The sequence below is a fragment of the Chlamydotis macqueenii genome, chromosome 22, assembly GCF_036417535.1.
Source record: "Chlamydotis macqueenii isolate bChlMac1 chromosome 22, bChlMac1.mat, whole genome shotgun sequence".
Taxonomy (NCBI): Eukaryota; Metazoa; Chordata; class Aves; order Otidiformes; family Otididae; genus Chlamydotis; species Chlamydotis macqueenii.
This window is the reverse complement of record NC_141577.1, coordinates 2,993,427-3,010,446: the sequence shown is the minus strand read 5'-3', so window position 1 is coordinate 3,010,446 and position 17,020 is coordinate 2,993,427. Positions and strand designations below refer to the sequence as shown.

At 40.6% G+C, this 17,020-nt stretch overlaps 1 protein-coding gene across 4 annotated transcripts in view; it reads right to left on the bottom strand.

Annotated features, from left to right (window-relative positions):
* The window catches only part of THRAP3 (thyroid hormone receptor associated protein 3), a 32,579-nt gene that overhangs the window by 10,542 nt on the left and 5,017 nt on the right, over positions 1-17,020 (bottom strand). For 2 of the 4 annotated variants that reach the window (XM_086765296.1, XM_086765299.1), the window contains exons 2-5: positions 16,824-16,889; positions 11,032-11,117; positions 4,729-4,889; positions 178-1,083 (exon numbers count right to left, since the gene is read on the bottom strand). In XM_086765296.1, coding sequence (XP_086621422.1) covers positions 178-1,083; positions 4,729-4,865 — 1,043 coding nt within the window. In that variant the 5' untranslated portion in view covers positions 4,866-4,889; positions 11,032-11,117; positions 16,824-16,889. Of the gene's footprint in view, positions 1-177; positions 1,084-4,728; positions 4,890-11,031; positions 11,118-11,494; positions 11,622-16,823; positions 16,890-17,020 lie in introns of those variants that run through there. The other 2 variants (XM_086765297.1, XM_086765298.1) reach the window with 2 other exon arrangements.

The following is a 17,020-nucleotide window of genomic DNA, read 5'->3' as shown; positions in this document are numbered from 1 at the left end:
GCTTCATTCAGCACAGGGCTAGGTCTGTGTTTTGTTCTGCAATTTAGACAGCACCAGGCCCCACTCTAGCTGGAACCTGCACAGACACTGAGAACCCTACAGTGCTCACGGAGGGCACCTACACAGGCGAGCTAGCTTGTCAAAAACCACTGAAGCACACCGAAACTCATCACTTGCCTTTTTGAGAAGGCTCCTCCTCCAGGAGCTGTGGTTTCCTCCTTCTGAGATGTACTGTAAACCGAACCAACTGGTGTTGGACTTTTGCACACAGGGCTCTTCCTCGTTGGGCTCAAACCTGCCGAGCCATGGTCAAAGGGACTCTGATGAGAGCCTGCCTGAAAGGAGGTGCTGCTGCTTTGTAAAGCAGAGCTCATCTGTGACGTGTTGGACTGTGGAGGGCTCGACTTTTGCAATGGGCTTGGCCGAGGAGAACGACGCCTCACCACAACTGACTGGAGAGGGCTTTTTAATGCAGGACTGCGTTCCCTTGGGCTAAGTTCAGACACAGAAGCTCTTGACGCTGAACTTGTACCATAGGTGGTCATATCTTGCCACGGTTTTGATCCCTCAGATGCCTTGGCATCTTGAGACGCTGCTCCTGAAAACGGCTGCTCCTTAGACTCATCACCTTGATTATCTCCTGCAGCCTGAGATGCCCGGGCATCCTTGGAAGATGACTTTTTCTCCTTTCCAGATTTACGCTTGGAAGACTCAACTCGGCTATGATTTGAGGAAGACCGGGAAGAGGAAGACCTCCTTGACCGATCAGAAGATGACTTATCAGAATTTCTAGAATGACTTCTAGATCTTGGTGAAGGAGACCTTCTCTTAGGTGAACGAGAGCGTGACCTCCCTCTACGAGGGCTGTACGCTTGGCGATAATTTTGCCAGTTTGACCTGTAATTCCCATATCCTCCTCGATTATACTGGCCCCATGGATAAAACCCTCGATTTCGGCCACGAAAATAATACGGTCTCCTGTATCCTCTATTATGACCTCTGAAATCTCGGTTTTGATAGACTCTTGGATGGTTCCTTTCCCTGTTATGAGACGGAGAATAGGATCTCGAACGGGACCTAGAACTGATAAAAGAGAAAAAATTACACAAATGTTTTGAAGTTTATTCTTCTGTCATAACTTTTTACTTGAAGCCTTATAAAAACATTAAAAAGCTCAGAAATTGTTTTTTTTCAAAAGTAATTTCTTCGGTTTACCCTCATCCCACTGAGGTATTACACTTTGCCCTCGATAAACTGCAGAGGAAATAACTGGTATCTGTGATACCGCCAGACAAATATTTGACTTCAGGATGATTGCAGAGACCATGATGAGTACACGTTGCTCTTCATTTTTCCTGGGATGAACATGGCTGCTACCCAGCTTCAGAAAAAGTGACAGAGCTGAAACTTCCAGCCCTTTACAGCTGAAGGACAGGGTTACACCTCACCTTAGGTCTCCTCCGCAAAGAAATATTTCTTCACGTATGTCATGCTAACATTATCAGAACAGATCCAAAAATCTTCCTTCTATGCCTCAAATTCTCATGTGCTTTTGAAATTCTTACAGTCAAGATGAAACCTCACTTGCTTGCCAGGTGAGTTAAATAAATTGCCACACCTCAAAACGAGATGGGCAGCACGGGAGCAAACAGCGCACTGCTCTATAGTTTTAAGTCTCAAAAGGTGCACTCCTCGCCATAATTCAGGAGCTGGAGCTCCAAACAGGCAGGAGAGCAGAGGGATACGCTCGCTCTCCAGCCTGACGCCGCGAGATGGCACTGTTCAGTGTCCCTCTGCTCGCCTCACGCCATGCAAGAACATTTATAAAGGACAAAACTGAATCCAAGACAAGCATATAGTCTGTAAGAATACAGATTTCAGCGGCAAAACATTAAGGGTTCATTGTTCCCATCATCTCTTCCCTTAAATTTTTGGAGCTGCAGTTGTGTAACTGTTTAAAAGCCCCACTGTAGCTCAGGATTAAATCTCGGCTTTACAGGAAGTATTTCACAGCTGTTGGAAAAACAAACTTCCACTGAAAGTCTGAGATTTTAGCAAATTTGCATTAGTAAAACAGATAAAGTGTCCAAACTAGTAGGTTTAAATAGAAGAGATTTTTCCAAATGCAATTTTAGTAAATCATATTAATTGAAATCATTTCCACAGTCCCTTCTTGCACGCAGAGAGATCTGCCCCTGAACCACTCGCTGGTCACACCCCAGACGTGTACTTTTACAGACTGGCAACACCCAACTCGCTGCTGCCCCCTCTCCGCTCACACCGCAAACCCCTGCAACGTAAGGGAATACAACGCTGCGGTCAGAATTCCTACAAGGTTAGCACACGTGCATGCAGTCAGAGACAAACTTCAGTTCTGTTTTTATTTTTTCCACCTATCAAATACGTTACAGTTCAGCAGAAAGCAGCTTACTCGTACTATGTCATTGCTAGTGAACAGTTTAATAATAATTTTAACATACGCATCATCCTTTACCTCAAATAACCAAAAAACCCTAAGAAACTTATCTGAGCCGCTTCCTCATTCGAACAACAATGACAAGAAAAGCAGAGAGGCAGACGGCAAGAACCAATGACAGCAAGCCCTAGTCAGAAGCACTGACAACACATTCGCTCCCGTTTCAGACAACTGCTGCATTTGTGACTAATTACTGGCAAGGGACCTGTTGTACACCGCTTCCAAAATCTGTTCTATCATTTTAGAGAGGCTTGCGGCAGGAAAATTTCACTCTAAAAGTTCCAGAGATTATTTACAAGAAATCTTTTTAGAAAAATACAGTAAAGGTTACACAAAAACTCTACAAGAAATAATTGTCCCAACTCTGCCAGCTCCCGCAGCTAGCCAGCTAACGCACGCTGCTCCAGCTCCAAAGCACCTACCATTTTAAAACAGGCAAAAATGAAAAAGAAAGTCATAGAGAAAGCAAGATATATTAGGCAGACTCTAACATGCCAAACATAGAACAAACAGTAAACCTACCAACTGAACAGTAAAAGAATTTTTGTGGTGTATGAAGTACACAATAACGGACTTTTATGCCAAGATACCACGAGACCTACCTCAGAGAACATCCTAACGCCACACAATACGACTTGTCTGTACCAACCCCCTCCATTTATGATTATTTTCTTAAAAAATGAGTTATTTACAAAGCACCGAGTAGATTCAGCAGCAGCACAGAGGAAACAATCATGTTTGCACAGGGTGCCTTTCTTTTCAATTGTCAAAGTTCCTTCATAGCTAGGCAGATATTCCCAAACGACTGCGTATTTCCAGCACTCCAGCTTCCTTCTGCCCAGCTCGGTTTGACTCAAGTCTCCGCCTCTAAATTAGTTTTGTCATGTCCTTCTCTCTCCAACTGTACATTTATTAGAGCCTCTGCATTTAAAAAAATCTCTTTAATTGTTAACAGTTGCATGTGTTTACAGTCCAATGATTTTCAGAATATGTGTTATTAATTTAAGATTAGAGAAAAAGCAACTGGCCATCATTGTAACCAGTCCAATTGGAATGCCTTTGCCAGATACAAAATGCTTAGCCAAAAGAAAAGGAAAAAAACAGATATCCTGATATATCCAGGGCAGATATAAGGCTGATCAGAAGCAATTCAGGGAGGTAAGAACAACTATTACGCACATTAACGATTTCATAAATTAACTGCTGTGAAATTAAGTTTATCTGCTTTATCCATCCAGAATAATTTCTGTAACTGACTCCTGTATGTTGAGGGGAGGGGCAGATACAACAACAAAAACTGCCCCTACCTTTCGTAGCAGTACCTTAAACAGACATTAGAACTGGTTTGAATTCATTTTTAGAAAGAGGGGGAAAGCATGCAACATGTGCCAAGGCCGCTCAAGTCTGGGATCAATGACATTAGAAGCCAAAGATGTTTAACAAAACAAGCGAGCATGTTTTTGCTATGGACCTTCCCAGCTCCTCTTCCCCACTCCAACCACGGCAAATGCACTTAAACTCCCTCACTTACAGCAGCAGTAAAACAAACATCAAAAGCAAAATCTCAAAATAATCTCAAGTCAGGATAAAAACCTATGGTTTTTTGGCCTCTGTCATGCTTTGGCAATTTCAAACGTTATTATTAACCCAAGTTAATAGTGGATCTTGGAGATTGCGCGTACTTAGCACTAGGAAAAGCACAACAGGCCATCCCATTACATACAGCAGCAGTTAATAACTGCAGAAGAAAGTGGGGAAAAACAACACATGCATTTTGACACATCTATTAATATTTTTGAGGAAAAACAAAGTACAGACGTCTTCTCTAAGGGCCCAGCCTAAAAAGGCTGGAACAACTTCCCTGTGGACTGTATCGGTGACAAAATGAGCTATACTAACAAAACCACCTCCTCATTTCACTGCACGTTAGAGCATCTGTTGGTATTCATACTAGGGGAAAGAGACCTGCACAGAAAAGTACAATTATTTTTCACCAAAAACATACTACAGAGACCAGATTCAGGGCTCAAAAGAAGTATCTTGACAATGGTGAGTCGCCATTTATTTTTCCAGCTCATTGAAAACACTTCAAAACAGCTCAGGTTGGCAGGAAACAGCCTAAAACACAGGACATAATCTGTCCTAGAATCTAAACAAAGTCTTTATCTAGAAAAGAACTAAGTGGCAAACCATCTGAACAGAGAGGAAAAAACAGAGTTACACCCTTCGGCTTCAGAGCTGCGCGCACTTACCTAAGTCTGCGTTTTCTTGATCGTGAGACAGAACGAGAACGGGAGCGAGATTTGGAGAAGGAACGCGAGCGTGATCTTGATCCCGATCTTGAACGGGAAGAACGGGATCCCGATTTTGATTTGTTAGTTTTAGACATCTTTGCAAGCACCTGTCAGGTTACCTGAAGGAAACAGGGAAATAAAAATATTTGAAAAACTAAATCACCTGGCAGATTTGAGAGAACAGGCAACATCTGGCAGTCTGACAAACTCCGGAGTGACGTGAACCTTGATAAGACTGGAAATAGGAATGTTTGAAGTGGCTGCCTAATAACAGATGAATGGTGTTGGGCTCAGAATAGAAGGTTTATTTCAGTCTAAGGAGGAAATCTGCAGAAAGAATAAAAGGTTTACAACCCAGAGGAATTACAAATTTGAAAGCTACAGTTGAAAGCGGTGAGTTAATACAAAACCCAGGAACAGGCAAAGACCATGCTGCTAGCTTAAATAAGAATGCCTTTAAAGAGACAAACCGTTTCATTTCAGTCACACCACTGTCAATACAGCCAGCTGTCACTGGTTTAAGGAACAATGAAGGAATAAAAGAGCTTAAAATAAAAAAAACCAAACAAACAACACCCCACAAAAAAAAAACCCAAAAACTAAACCACCACCAATCCCCACCTCCTCCAGTTTTCTTTAAATTTTCTGAAAGAATCATGAACAAAAATTACAACCCCAGATACACGACCATAACTCTATTTGCAGAGATCTGCCTCGTCACAAACGCTCGGGTTAAACCCTGGATATACGTGTCCCGCCTGCTTCTGCAGTTTATGCAGTTGCTATGATCAGTTACAAGCGTGTATCGGCCAGCGAGGAGTTCTGTTGCAGCCAAAATAATTCAGATGTCCTTCCAAATATCCACAGAGTCATTCAAATGCTAAAGACAGAAGAGATTACATTGTAGCATTAAATGACTTGAAAAAGCTATTATTATGAATTACCTGGGCTAATTTCAGGCAAGTATCCAGGTAAAGGTTAAAGAGTCCCTTAAAAGCTGTTTCAGGGAATACAGTCTGACCACATACTCGTTTCAGTTACACGCTATCTGATCTGTTCTCTTGTAAGCATCAACAAGCAAGATTTTCTACAGGATTTTCATGATCTCTTACCCCTACGGAAAAAAAAAAAATACTCAAGACTATTAACTGAAGAGGGGGAGTGTCATATTGTTCACATTTGAAGGGTGGTATACACGTTTATAAAATTCAAGCTGCTGTATTTCTTTCAGCTGGTCACATTTTCAAATCAGTATCCAAGAGAGTCAAATGCCTAACACACAGGTTTGTGGCTTCAGACAGAGGCCTTCATAAATTTTCCTCTGCATGCTACCAAGAACCTTCTTTTACGATCTCTCTTCCACGAAGGGCTACGGAAGCAAACCCAGAACATCCGAGACGGCTCCGCAGAGCTCTAGTGCCTTTTCTGTCCAGCCATTACAGTGCATCTCAGCTGCAGTAATAGCTGACCTATTTAATCCAGCCATAAACAAAACCCCTTACAATTTAAAATTTGATCTACTGCAAAATACGCTCTAGCTTTTGAATCTCTGTTGGTTCCAGGATAGTTCCTCAGCTTAAATGGAAAATGCTTTGGCCTCTGACTTGGCAAGGAGGAAGGGGACTCCACTCTCTTGCTCCTCAGATTAAACTCCCGATCTCCTTTACTTCCATTCCTAGAAACTGGAGGTTTCCAGTAGTGGGCTGGAAAAGGGACTAAGGGCTAGTTTGAGTTAAGGGTTTGGATTGTTGAGTATTCCACATTAGCAGCTGCTATTGAGATTTGAATTCTGCAATTCCAGAGGCAGCTGTCGAAGCTGAGAAGAAAACCTGCTCTCTTTAAACAATACATAAATTTCATTCACTACATCAGAAGCAATTTATTTAGCATTTAGCAGAATTCTTTAAGAATTTCTACAAGAAATTACATTTTGACCCCTCAAAGTTGGTAAAATACTGCATATCTCTCACATTACTTACGGAAGATCAAAATACATGAGAGCCACAAAAGCTCATACAGTAAAATCTAACGAATGTTTTTAAAATACACGACAGTCCACAAATGCCTGCGGCTCTCAGACTCCTTAACAATCTGCTCCCTTTAAGTAAGCAGAAGTCCTTGGCCTCTGCTGCCCCAGGAGAGAAAAAAAATAAACACCGTGCAAGTACATGAGATCACGGAGTCCTCAGGAAAACCGAGTATCAATAATTGTTGCAATAGTCCAGAGATTACACACTCTAAGTTATTTTAACTGCATATTTCAGTGGCTGAAAAGCATCTCAAACCACGAAATTAACAAAGAGGCATTTTGACAACAAATTGCTCAAACCTGAGCATCTGCGAAACAAACGCTCTGCAGCGTTCATCACCCACATTCTAGAACAAGGGGAAAAAAAGAAGATTGCTCTAGGAAGTAGGAAAAGGACTGTAAAGACAAAATTTGCATTAACTGAGTATTGGATAAAAGTTATCAACAAACTTTTCAGCAAGTGACTCATGAATAAGAGCCAGAAAGAAAAAAAGAACTATATTAGAACAACTTCATCCTTTTTTTCACCTACTAATTAAAAATAGAGACATTGAGGTATATAAACACAACCGATCGAGTACTGCTGCTGCTGTATCCATATTAAGCAAATTCCAGAGGACTGACTTGCAATGTCTTCGCTTTCAGTCGCTCCCCAAAGCCAAATTACATATATGGTTACCAAATACTCCAGCTGCTGCCAGGGCGTTTTCAGGAACAGCACAGCACCCGTCACAGGAGCAACGCCTGGGAAAGTGGGTTGATCGTCATCATGAGAGCTGGTACTTTCCAGAAATGGGAAGTTGGCTTTTATTTTAAAACTCACGTTACGTGTTCCCATTCTTCCATTTCACTATACTAAGATACTATATCAAGTATTTTAATATATTCCACATTAGAAAGTATGTAAGGAAAAAGATCTTAATGTTTCCTGTTCTATTAGGAAAAAAATAAATTGCACTAGGGATGAAAATTTAAGCACTGCCACTGAAGCAGCAAAGTTCATTCTTATCCTTGGTCAGTTTTCGGAGAAAGAATGTGTGAAAGGACCCTTTATAAATATTTACTTTAAATTTACTAAATATGTCTGTTGAAACTGCAACATTTCCTAACCTGCTGGACAAAACAATCAAAAGTTTAGCACAGCAAACCAAAACATAGAAGAAAAGCAGAAGCTTAAAGGAAAGATGGGGAGAAATTCTTTAGCAGGGCCTGTTGTGACTGGACAAGGGGTAATGGTTCTGAAATAGAGGGAGGCAGATTCAGGCTTGATGCTAGGAAAAAAATTTTTACGCGGAGGGTGGTGGAGCACTGTCCCAGGTTGCCCAGAGAGGTGGTGGAGGCCCCATCCCTGGAAACATTCCAGGCCAGGTTGGCCGGGGCTCTGAGCAACCTGATCTGGCTGGAGACGACCCTGCTCCCTGCAGTGGGGCTGGACTGGGTGGGCTTTAAAGGTCCCTCCCAACCCAAACCATTCTGTGATTCCATACAGGAAGATGATTTAAACTGCCTCTCAGAATCAGAGAGCTGCTCCCAACTGAATCCTGACTTTAATACAACAAAACCAGAAAAAAGCTACATTCTGTAAGCGATTTATTACAAATGTATCCTGTAACTTGTGTAATTTCAGGATAGTTCTCTATCAACTTACAACCCTGTAGCTCAAGAACAAATTACACTTCAACCTGTAAGTGATCTTTATTTACACTGAACTTAGTACTGCTCAAAATACTTTAATAGACTAATATTAAAACAGCTTTCACCACAGCTCTTCTCTGTTGCAGTCTCTTCTGAAATTTTTTTTTTTTTTAAAAAGCACATAGATAGAGCTGACTGACCAAGTAGAGCAGAAGTGGCAGTAACTCTCAGTAAGCCCTGAGATGGCTCCAAAACAGATTTTAAAAGCATCACTTGCTTTGAGCTGTTTGAGAGTATTTGTATTTCACTTTGCTCCCCAGCTCTTACTAGCCAAACATTAGTTTGGTATGTGTGATGTGCGCCAAAAGCTCTCTTGTCTTAGAAGGTTTTTTTATCTTTGTCAATGTTTTTGAAGTTGATTCATTCCTAACATGTGACATAACTCCAACTGGAATAGACACCGAGTTGCCATGCTCTATCAGCACTCAAAAAGTTAAACAAACTAAATATTGCAGTCATTTCAGCTCCCCTATGTTAACAGTGCAGTTGCAAACTTATTGCGATATACATTCAGTTCTTCTAAGAACTAATGATTGACTTACTGAGATAAAATATGTTCAGCTGGTAAGCAAAAAAAAAAAAAAAATCCCAAACTGTTCTGCTCTGCCAGAGGTCACGTCTCCTTCCTGCTTTCAGCTACAGAATTCCTTCTCATGACACTGGCTCCACCTCTACCTTGAAAGGGACACAGTCGATCCCTGCTGCCTGATCCAGGTCTCAGCTCCCAGCAGAGAGAACGTGACTGCACACATCTGCTGGAGATGCGCTCCTGGAAACATCGCCAGGAATTTTCAAAATTGTTCTTTTTGGTTTGTCCTTCCTGAAGACCCAGTTATAAGCTGTCCAGCAGATCTTCCCAAGTAGTGTAGCCTCACATACAAAAATACCAGCACTGATCCTGAGTGTGCTGAAAGTAAAACTTCTGGTAAGGTATTGCCCTACTGGAAAACAGACAGCTTGTTTATCTGCCATAAAACCACACTGTATAACATACCTCATAATACAACACACACTTCTGGCAGTTCTGGAGCTGCTTTAAGGGTTTTTTGGTTTTGTTTTGTTTTTTTTTTTCCACACTACAAACAATACCATCCAAAAAGGGAAGACTCTTACAAAGGTGCCTAATACAGTAGAAAATGAGTTCTGGTCAAGAACAATAAGATTTTTGTCTTTACAAAACTATTGTGAGTCTTTAACATCTACAAAGAAAAAGCAATAAAAGCCTGGTTTCTATGGATGTTATCCAAATAGGATCCATACTGGGAACTACAGGCAACTCAAGTAATCTACCAAGTGAAGACAAAGGCCACAGTGAACCTTTTTTGATGTTTAACAGTAACCTTTGCAGATGGTATTCTGCAGAGATCCACTTCTACCCCATCAAGAACTAGAACAAAACCACAGATGTGGCTGCCTGGGGCTATTTCTGCTGATGTGCAGTTTGACTACTTACCGCCTTAGCAATGGGGCCCACGTAGAGAGTTCCTATCCTGTCAACAGAACAAACTGTTCATCTACATGAACTTCATCCATGTCATGACGGAAGTTACAAATGTTCCGCTTTGCAAGACTATTTTCAATCCAGACCAGTTCTGTGACCCCATTCACATGAGCCCCGCTGACAAATAAGGCAGGGCTTGAGATGGAGAACCAACCCCTGGAAGCCTCTCACTCTCAAAGTGTGTGTTTCCTAAAACTTGGAGGGTATTTCAAGAAGCAACATTTGCCTTCTCCATTTCTAAATCCTCATAGCAATCCATCATACCACTCAAAGGGGTGAAAATAATGTAAGAGTGAATGCTCCCACTAAGACATCACAATGGACTTTGCCCGGAAGACAAACTTTTGTCAATGAACAGTGACAGGAAAGTTAATGTTTTACCTGTTTTAAGTCTCCTGACAGAAGTCAAAAGAGCAGCTCAACTCTGCTCCACAGCAATGGAAAAAAGGCACTGTCAAGAGTCTCTTACTGCTGTACACTTCCACTAGCTTAAACAGCTTCAGAATTTCATTATTCAGAATAGTTAAGGAGTTTTATGGCCACTGACTGAAGTCAGTAAAAAAACAAATGGAACGGGGAGCAGACACCACAGAGGTTTAACAGTTTAAATCAGTATGACGTTTAATAGTCTGGCCAATTAAGGTATACAGGGGGAAGCACTCCTTTTGTCCCCACATTCACCAGGGTGTAAATCCAAAAAAAAATGACTCAACATAGCACTAAAAAAAAAAAAGTAGGTATTACTTCTTCCAGGACATCCAAGATTATGTAACAAAATTGTTCTGTTTTAACCTTATGTTTACCAGCTATTTGGAAAGACAAGCCAAAACATTCCAAGACATCAGGTCAAGTTTTTTTCTTCAAATCCCGTATACTCCTTTTTGCACAGCAACAGTAACAGTGAAAAAAGAATTCAACAGATACAGTTTAACTTGCAGCACGACCAGGATAGAAGGGATGTAAGAAGGTATATGCCAAATCCCAAGGCAGGCAGTTTTACCACTTTTGAAGATTTTATTTTCTATTGCGTGCCTACCTGCTTCAGCAGGCTCACGCCTTGCACCCTTCAACAGTCAGGTTTCACCGTCTCAGCTTTGTCAATTATGAAATCAGGAAGCAAACCTGAAATGAGAGGAAAATGCACTGAAGGATCTTTGTTTGTACTTTGTTGTGCTTACTGTCACCGACGATCAACAGGAATCAGGCGTCCTTAAGCATTCACCCAGTGCTGTACCCGAAATGTTTATCATATCTTAGTAGTTCAGAGCACATACATTGCAAAAGTTCCTCATCCACCATGAATTCTTTCATGTACTTTTACGAATAACAGTTTCTAGAATGGTTATTCAGGCTTTCCAAATTTTAAGTCTAAGTACTCTCTCCTTCCTCTGTCTCCCCTGCCGCTACCCGATCTCACGTTATATACATACTAATTGCTGTCATTACATCAGCACAGTCATACTGAAGTAATTTCTCTCAGCTCACTTGTATGGTCTTACTGGATTCAGGACCAAGGATTTTCCCATATTGTTAAAGAGGGGACAAATTCAACCATCAGCATATCGCTGTCTTCAAAGGGTCCCACCAGTCCACTGGGAGCTGTTTTGACAGGTCTACAATTACATTTCAGTGTCCTTCCATGCACTGCTAGAGAGGTGTAACTTTTAAAAAAGAAAACAGTAAACACAACCTCATAAATTACTCCATGTTATTAAAGCCCTGGTCTAACAGCAAGAATGTAATTTACTCTGTGTTCAACCATAAAATAAACTTGTTTAAAGCTATTAATTTCTTCTGTTTACTTCATTGAAAAAAGGTTTCAAGGCTACTTGAAGATTATACTTTCTCTGAAATGGTGATTAAGTCCTGTTCTGACCCAAGAGGGAAGTTTGTATTGCGAGGTTTAGTGTTTGCTAAATCACGCTTTCCAGTCTTTGAAATAAGCCAAATAAAGAACAACACACCACAGACATTTGTTTTACTGTTGTCATATCTGTCTGTCTAAACATTGATGAAAGAGAGGTGTCTTGCCTTTTACCTTACAAAGACCTTTGACATTCAGCCTTTCACAGTGGCTACCAGAAAAAAAAAAAATTGCCAGAACCATTTCTTTTCTTGGTTTGTGACAAAACACTTGGGGTTTGTTTGTTTTTCCCAAACACCAACATAACCACAAACTTCTGGTACAATCCACTGCACACAGATGTCATCCAGGTAAAAAGCTGGCTGAATTACCCTCTGTAGAAAAACACAGTTTTCACATTTAGAGCACTACTACAAAAAAATGAACCAAGACAACACACAACAAGCAAGAACAGCTAACCTTTCTTCCAGATATGGAAAGGAAAGTAGGAAACGTGCACAACGCTCTCTGCTGAAGCAGAAATCATAGTCCAGGGGTTTCGTATTCCAGAACACTGTAAAGAACATTTCTGTACGCCAAGACATGGGTCAAATGAAGAACATTTCTAGTTTTCACAATGCCTTTTTCCAAGAATTTGTTTCCTATTTCCAACTGGCCTGTATTACTCTAATGACTGCCTCTTTCCATCTTCCACTCCTTTTTTTGAAGTCTTTCAAGCAGTACTCATCATTATTTCAGACCTTCCACAGATGTTAAAGCAGAACAGAACCACCACGGCCTGTACAGAAAAGCCATCTAACAAAATGTTACAGCTGAAATCGCTGCATCTCAAGCGTGCCACTGAGGATTGCTGCACCACGTAGCACCACGATTTGCCAGCTCAGAGAGAAAAACACAGCAGCTATGTCCCCACCAAAAGAAGCAATTTATCTGTCCTCACATCTGTTTACAATACACTGAGCATAAACACCAAGAATATCTGGAAACAAGCGAAACGGCTCATGTACCTACCTTAGAAGTGTGCACAGCACCGCAAAACTGGTTACAGTAGTTTCACTTTATTACATAGTGTTTATAAAACATTAACTTGCAAGTATTAAATCCTTTGTAAAAGCATATGTAGAAAGCTCTATATAACTGTGGTAGGAAAACAAAAATTTACTTGGTCGTTTCTGCCCAACTTTTAATAAACCAGTTACAGTTTATTTTGCTGTAAGACCCAAAGTAAACAAGATAGCACCTCACTAGAGAAAACATTCCTGCCTGGGCATCTTGTCATCCTTTCAGTGTTCACTAGCACAAACATCGAGCTTGGGAAGAAACAGTTGAACTGCTACTTTATTTGCTCGCAATGGCCTTCATTATCAGGGAAGAAAAATAATTAATTCTTCTCCAGCCAACTCTAGAATTCATAATCTTAAGCTCCAAAACCCAAACAAGATTAGTCAATTCTTAAAAAAACCAAAAAACTATAAAATGTACTTTGCGTAAGAAGGCAACAGCAATCACTACAGAAATAAACTTGTACAAAAAGTCACAGAACTACAGAGTAAAAAATCAGTTTCATTTCCCACAAAACAAGCTTTTTTAACATATCGATAAGATACGTGAAAGGCTTACATTCATTTAAACTGCAGTCTTTGTCCTCTACAACTTTAAAATCCCAGACGATAAGAAGTACTTCTTGCTGATTGACCCTATATTTAGGACTCTACAAAAATATTAGAAAATGCTGACACAAACAGAAGTGTCGGCACTGTACTCTTTTTGAAAGCACTGCCAATAAGAAAGTAGCTGTTTATAAACTTAAAGGATAGTAATCACCTAAATCCACGCCTAACAGAGGCAGAGAATCTGATCAAAAATTTAAAAATCCAGTCCTATGCATGATCTTGTACTTCACAACCCCGCAAAAGCACCACTTCCACGCATTTCAATTCATCTGCCTCCCGGAGAAGCAGAGGAGGTAAGCGGCACCTGCGGCTACGTCAGACTTGGGTAAGAACACCACTGCTAAGAACCGCCAGTATTAATTGAGATACAATGACAAACTCTAGGAAATAAAATGTGTCAAATAAAACACAACAGTAACTAACAATCGTCAACATATTTTAAAGCTAATTTCAGTATAATCGTGTTTCAATCTAACTACCTACCTCCAGAATAAGCGTTGTACTATGCCCAATACCAAACTGCTACTTGGTAGTAACACTGATACGAACAAATTGGTTAAATAAGCCAAACGTGAGCTCTGGGGCTTAGGTAAAACCACACATGGAACTGTAATAAAACTGGTCCCTAGTGCTTCCTCTTGCACTCAGGCTCAGTACTCTTAGTAAAAGCAGCCTGACACCAGTGCCAAATCAGAGCAATCTTTGTTTACCATACACGTACCTGGCAAAGAATAGAAGTGTTTTGAGTTTGGTTTTGTTTTTTTGTTTTGTTTTGGTTTTTTGGGGGGGGGGTTTGTTTTTATTTTTTTTTTAATGCAAGAGGTGCCCCAAAAGGGTATTTTTCACACTGCACATTAATTCCCTGGAAAGATCCGCAGTCCTGAGCAGCACTTTGCACTTACGCCGGTTGGGGCTGCTGCAAGGATGGCAGCACACTGGCAGTTCATGCAGAGGGACACAGCCCGAGAACACCCCAACACCCACCTCCCTCCAACCCAACCACGGTTAGCACCAGGACACAACATCTGCTCCTTCCTTGCAGCTCCCAGTTTTATCAAAAACAAATCAAAATAATGACCACAGTGGTTTGACTATCACAAATTCCTACATTAGATTAAAAGTTTAAAATAATATTCCTACACCAGTTAAGATTGACAACCACCAATATACTGAAGTGAAGTAAAGCTCCTGTTCTAAAAGAGCAGCCCAGAAGCACGACAAATTAATCTTGCTATGCCTGACAACTACGTAAAACCTGCTTCCCAACAAGCTTTGTACTGCAGCTGCACGAGATTTTGCTGTGAACTTTCTTGAAGTGGAAAAAAGTTGAAGCTATCTACACGTCAGAGCACACTGGACGTGCCAGCAGCACACACTGGTTTGGCTAGTTCAGAAATCAAAGTCTAATAATCTCACTTTCTATTTGATTCTTCCTTTTCAAGCTAAGGTTTGGTCTTGCACCAAAAATTAAGTATGCTCTTGATATCAACAGAACACTTAAGGGGAAGAAAAAAGAGCCACCTGCGTAGCTCGCACTGCCAATCCAGTGGACTGCAAATTAAAATGCTATTTCTCATCATCCAGTTCAAATTTCATTAGGGTAACAAAAAGTAGAACAACTCTTCTTTCCAGATCAAGTATCCAGCGTATGTTTTCAGGAGACACAAGTCAAACTAAAGCCTACAACTACATCTACCAAGCTCCTCAATGAAAATTTTCCGTACAACACTGCTAAATCAAAACCAGCAAAAACCCAAATCAAGACAGCCTGTTCCACTTTAATACACGCCAAACACTTTCAGGGGGGAAAAAAAAAAAAAGTTCAGATCATTCTGCCATGGCAGGAGAAGCACTAGTTTGCCAATAGCAGTTCCAATTTCTCTCTAGTCTATAGGCTTTCAAAATTAAGATTCTCCTTCAAGCATGTTTGGGTTTTCACACAATTAAACTAATCCCTACGGAAGTTTAACACGGCGCTCCAGCCCTGGTTTCAGGTAACAAGAAGCAGGTTCTACAGAATGGTTTAAAGACTATTTCAAGGAATGACTGACTCTGCAAACTGCAGTGCTGAACAATCCTTTTCCAAATAATCTGAGCAACTATAAACACCAATCGGTGACTTTAATTCTGACACTAGTTACTGGACTAAAAACTATTTTATATATCTTTGAGCTCAAAAAGTCTTATGTTATTATCCAGACTGTTTAGTGACAAGGAGCTCACGGAACACAAATCCAAGAAAAAACTGATTAGAAATCTCGATATTTTTGTTACAAAAGTCAGGCAGCTTGATTTTCCATTAAACATAGAAGAAAACATCTATAATTTTTTTAAAAGAGAGAGAGAGAGAGTGAGAGAACCTGTTTAATCAGGTTTTTGCTTCCAAACCTATACAACGTGGGAACAGACGAGCAGAAAAGTCAGACCTTCCTCAAAACCAAGGGCTTCATCACAGCGCAGCCCTACTATTTTAAGCAGTTTTGGGATGTGAACTGAACCCTTGTTAAAACCGTTGGGGGGTCTGTGAATCCTTGTGCCTGCAGTTTCAGAACCCCCAAGAGAAACAAGAAACAGTTCGGTTTACTTTACGTAAGAAAACCATTCACAAATCAGTTAACCAAAAGAATTCAAACTTGTGCATAATTGAATTGTGCTACTCCCCACACAGCAATGGAAGAATAAACTGTGACCTCCAGTGAGGTTTTCAACCCTCTCAGGTCACTGCAGTCTGGAAACCAGCAGGCTCCACACACCAGTATTTCCTTCATTAGAGTGACCGCGCTGCACTTACAAAAATGTGGAAGTTATGCTTCCAAAGAAACAGAAAGTCACGTAAAAAAAACCCAAACAATTCAATGTGAGGCTCTTGGGAATATCATCTGAAATACAAAGTAGAGTTACAGCCAAAACTGAATCTGTCCTAAAGGACTGCTACTCTTCGTACATTTACCTCATGAAAATACAAGCTCTAGCAACTTTCATTTAGAAGCTGCAAAAAGCAAAACCATTCACCCATCTATTCTCAAGCCAGCACTGGATTTCTCTCTTTCTTAACTTGACTCTCACTACCTCCGGGGAAAACAAGGAAAAGGATTTCCATGACTTGGTATAACATTAAAAGCTCTCTAAAAAGAATTTAAAAATCATGGAGTTATTGCAAGCACAAGCCCTCAGAACAGGCTATCCCTACACTCTGCTAGGCTACAAAACAGAGGTGAATGCTTGTCCACAGAAATCTTGTATGTACGGAGTAAGTTTCTTCTAACAGTTTTCAGAGCTGTGTTTACGTACCTTGTGTAGGTCTCCCGTCAATTATGTTTCTGAATACTGCTTTATTAGAAACGATTGAGCTCTCACCTAAATAAAAAGGGAAAAAAAAAAAAACAAACTTAAACCAATCAAGATACTGGCAAATCCTCATATTTTACAAGCAGAGGAAAGGATTCTGATTTAGCCATTCATCCCAGCACCATTTCCCAGTAAAAAAA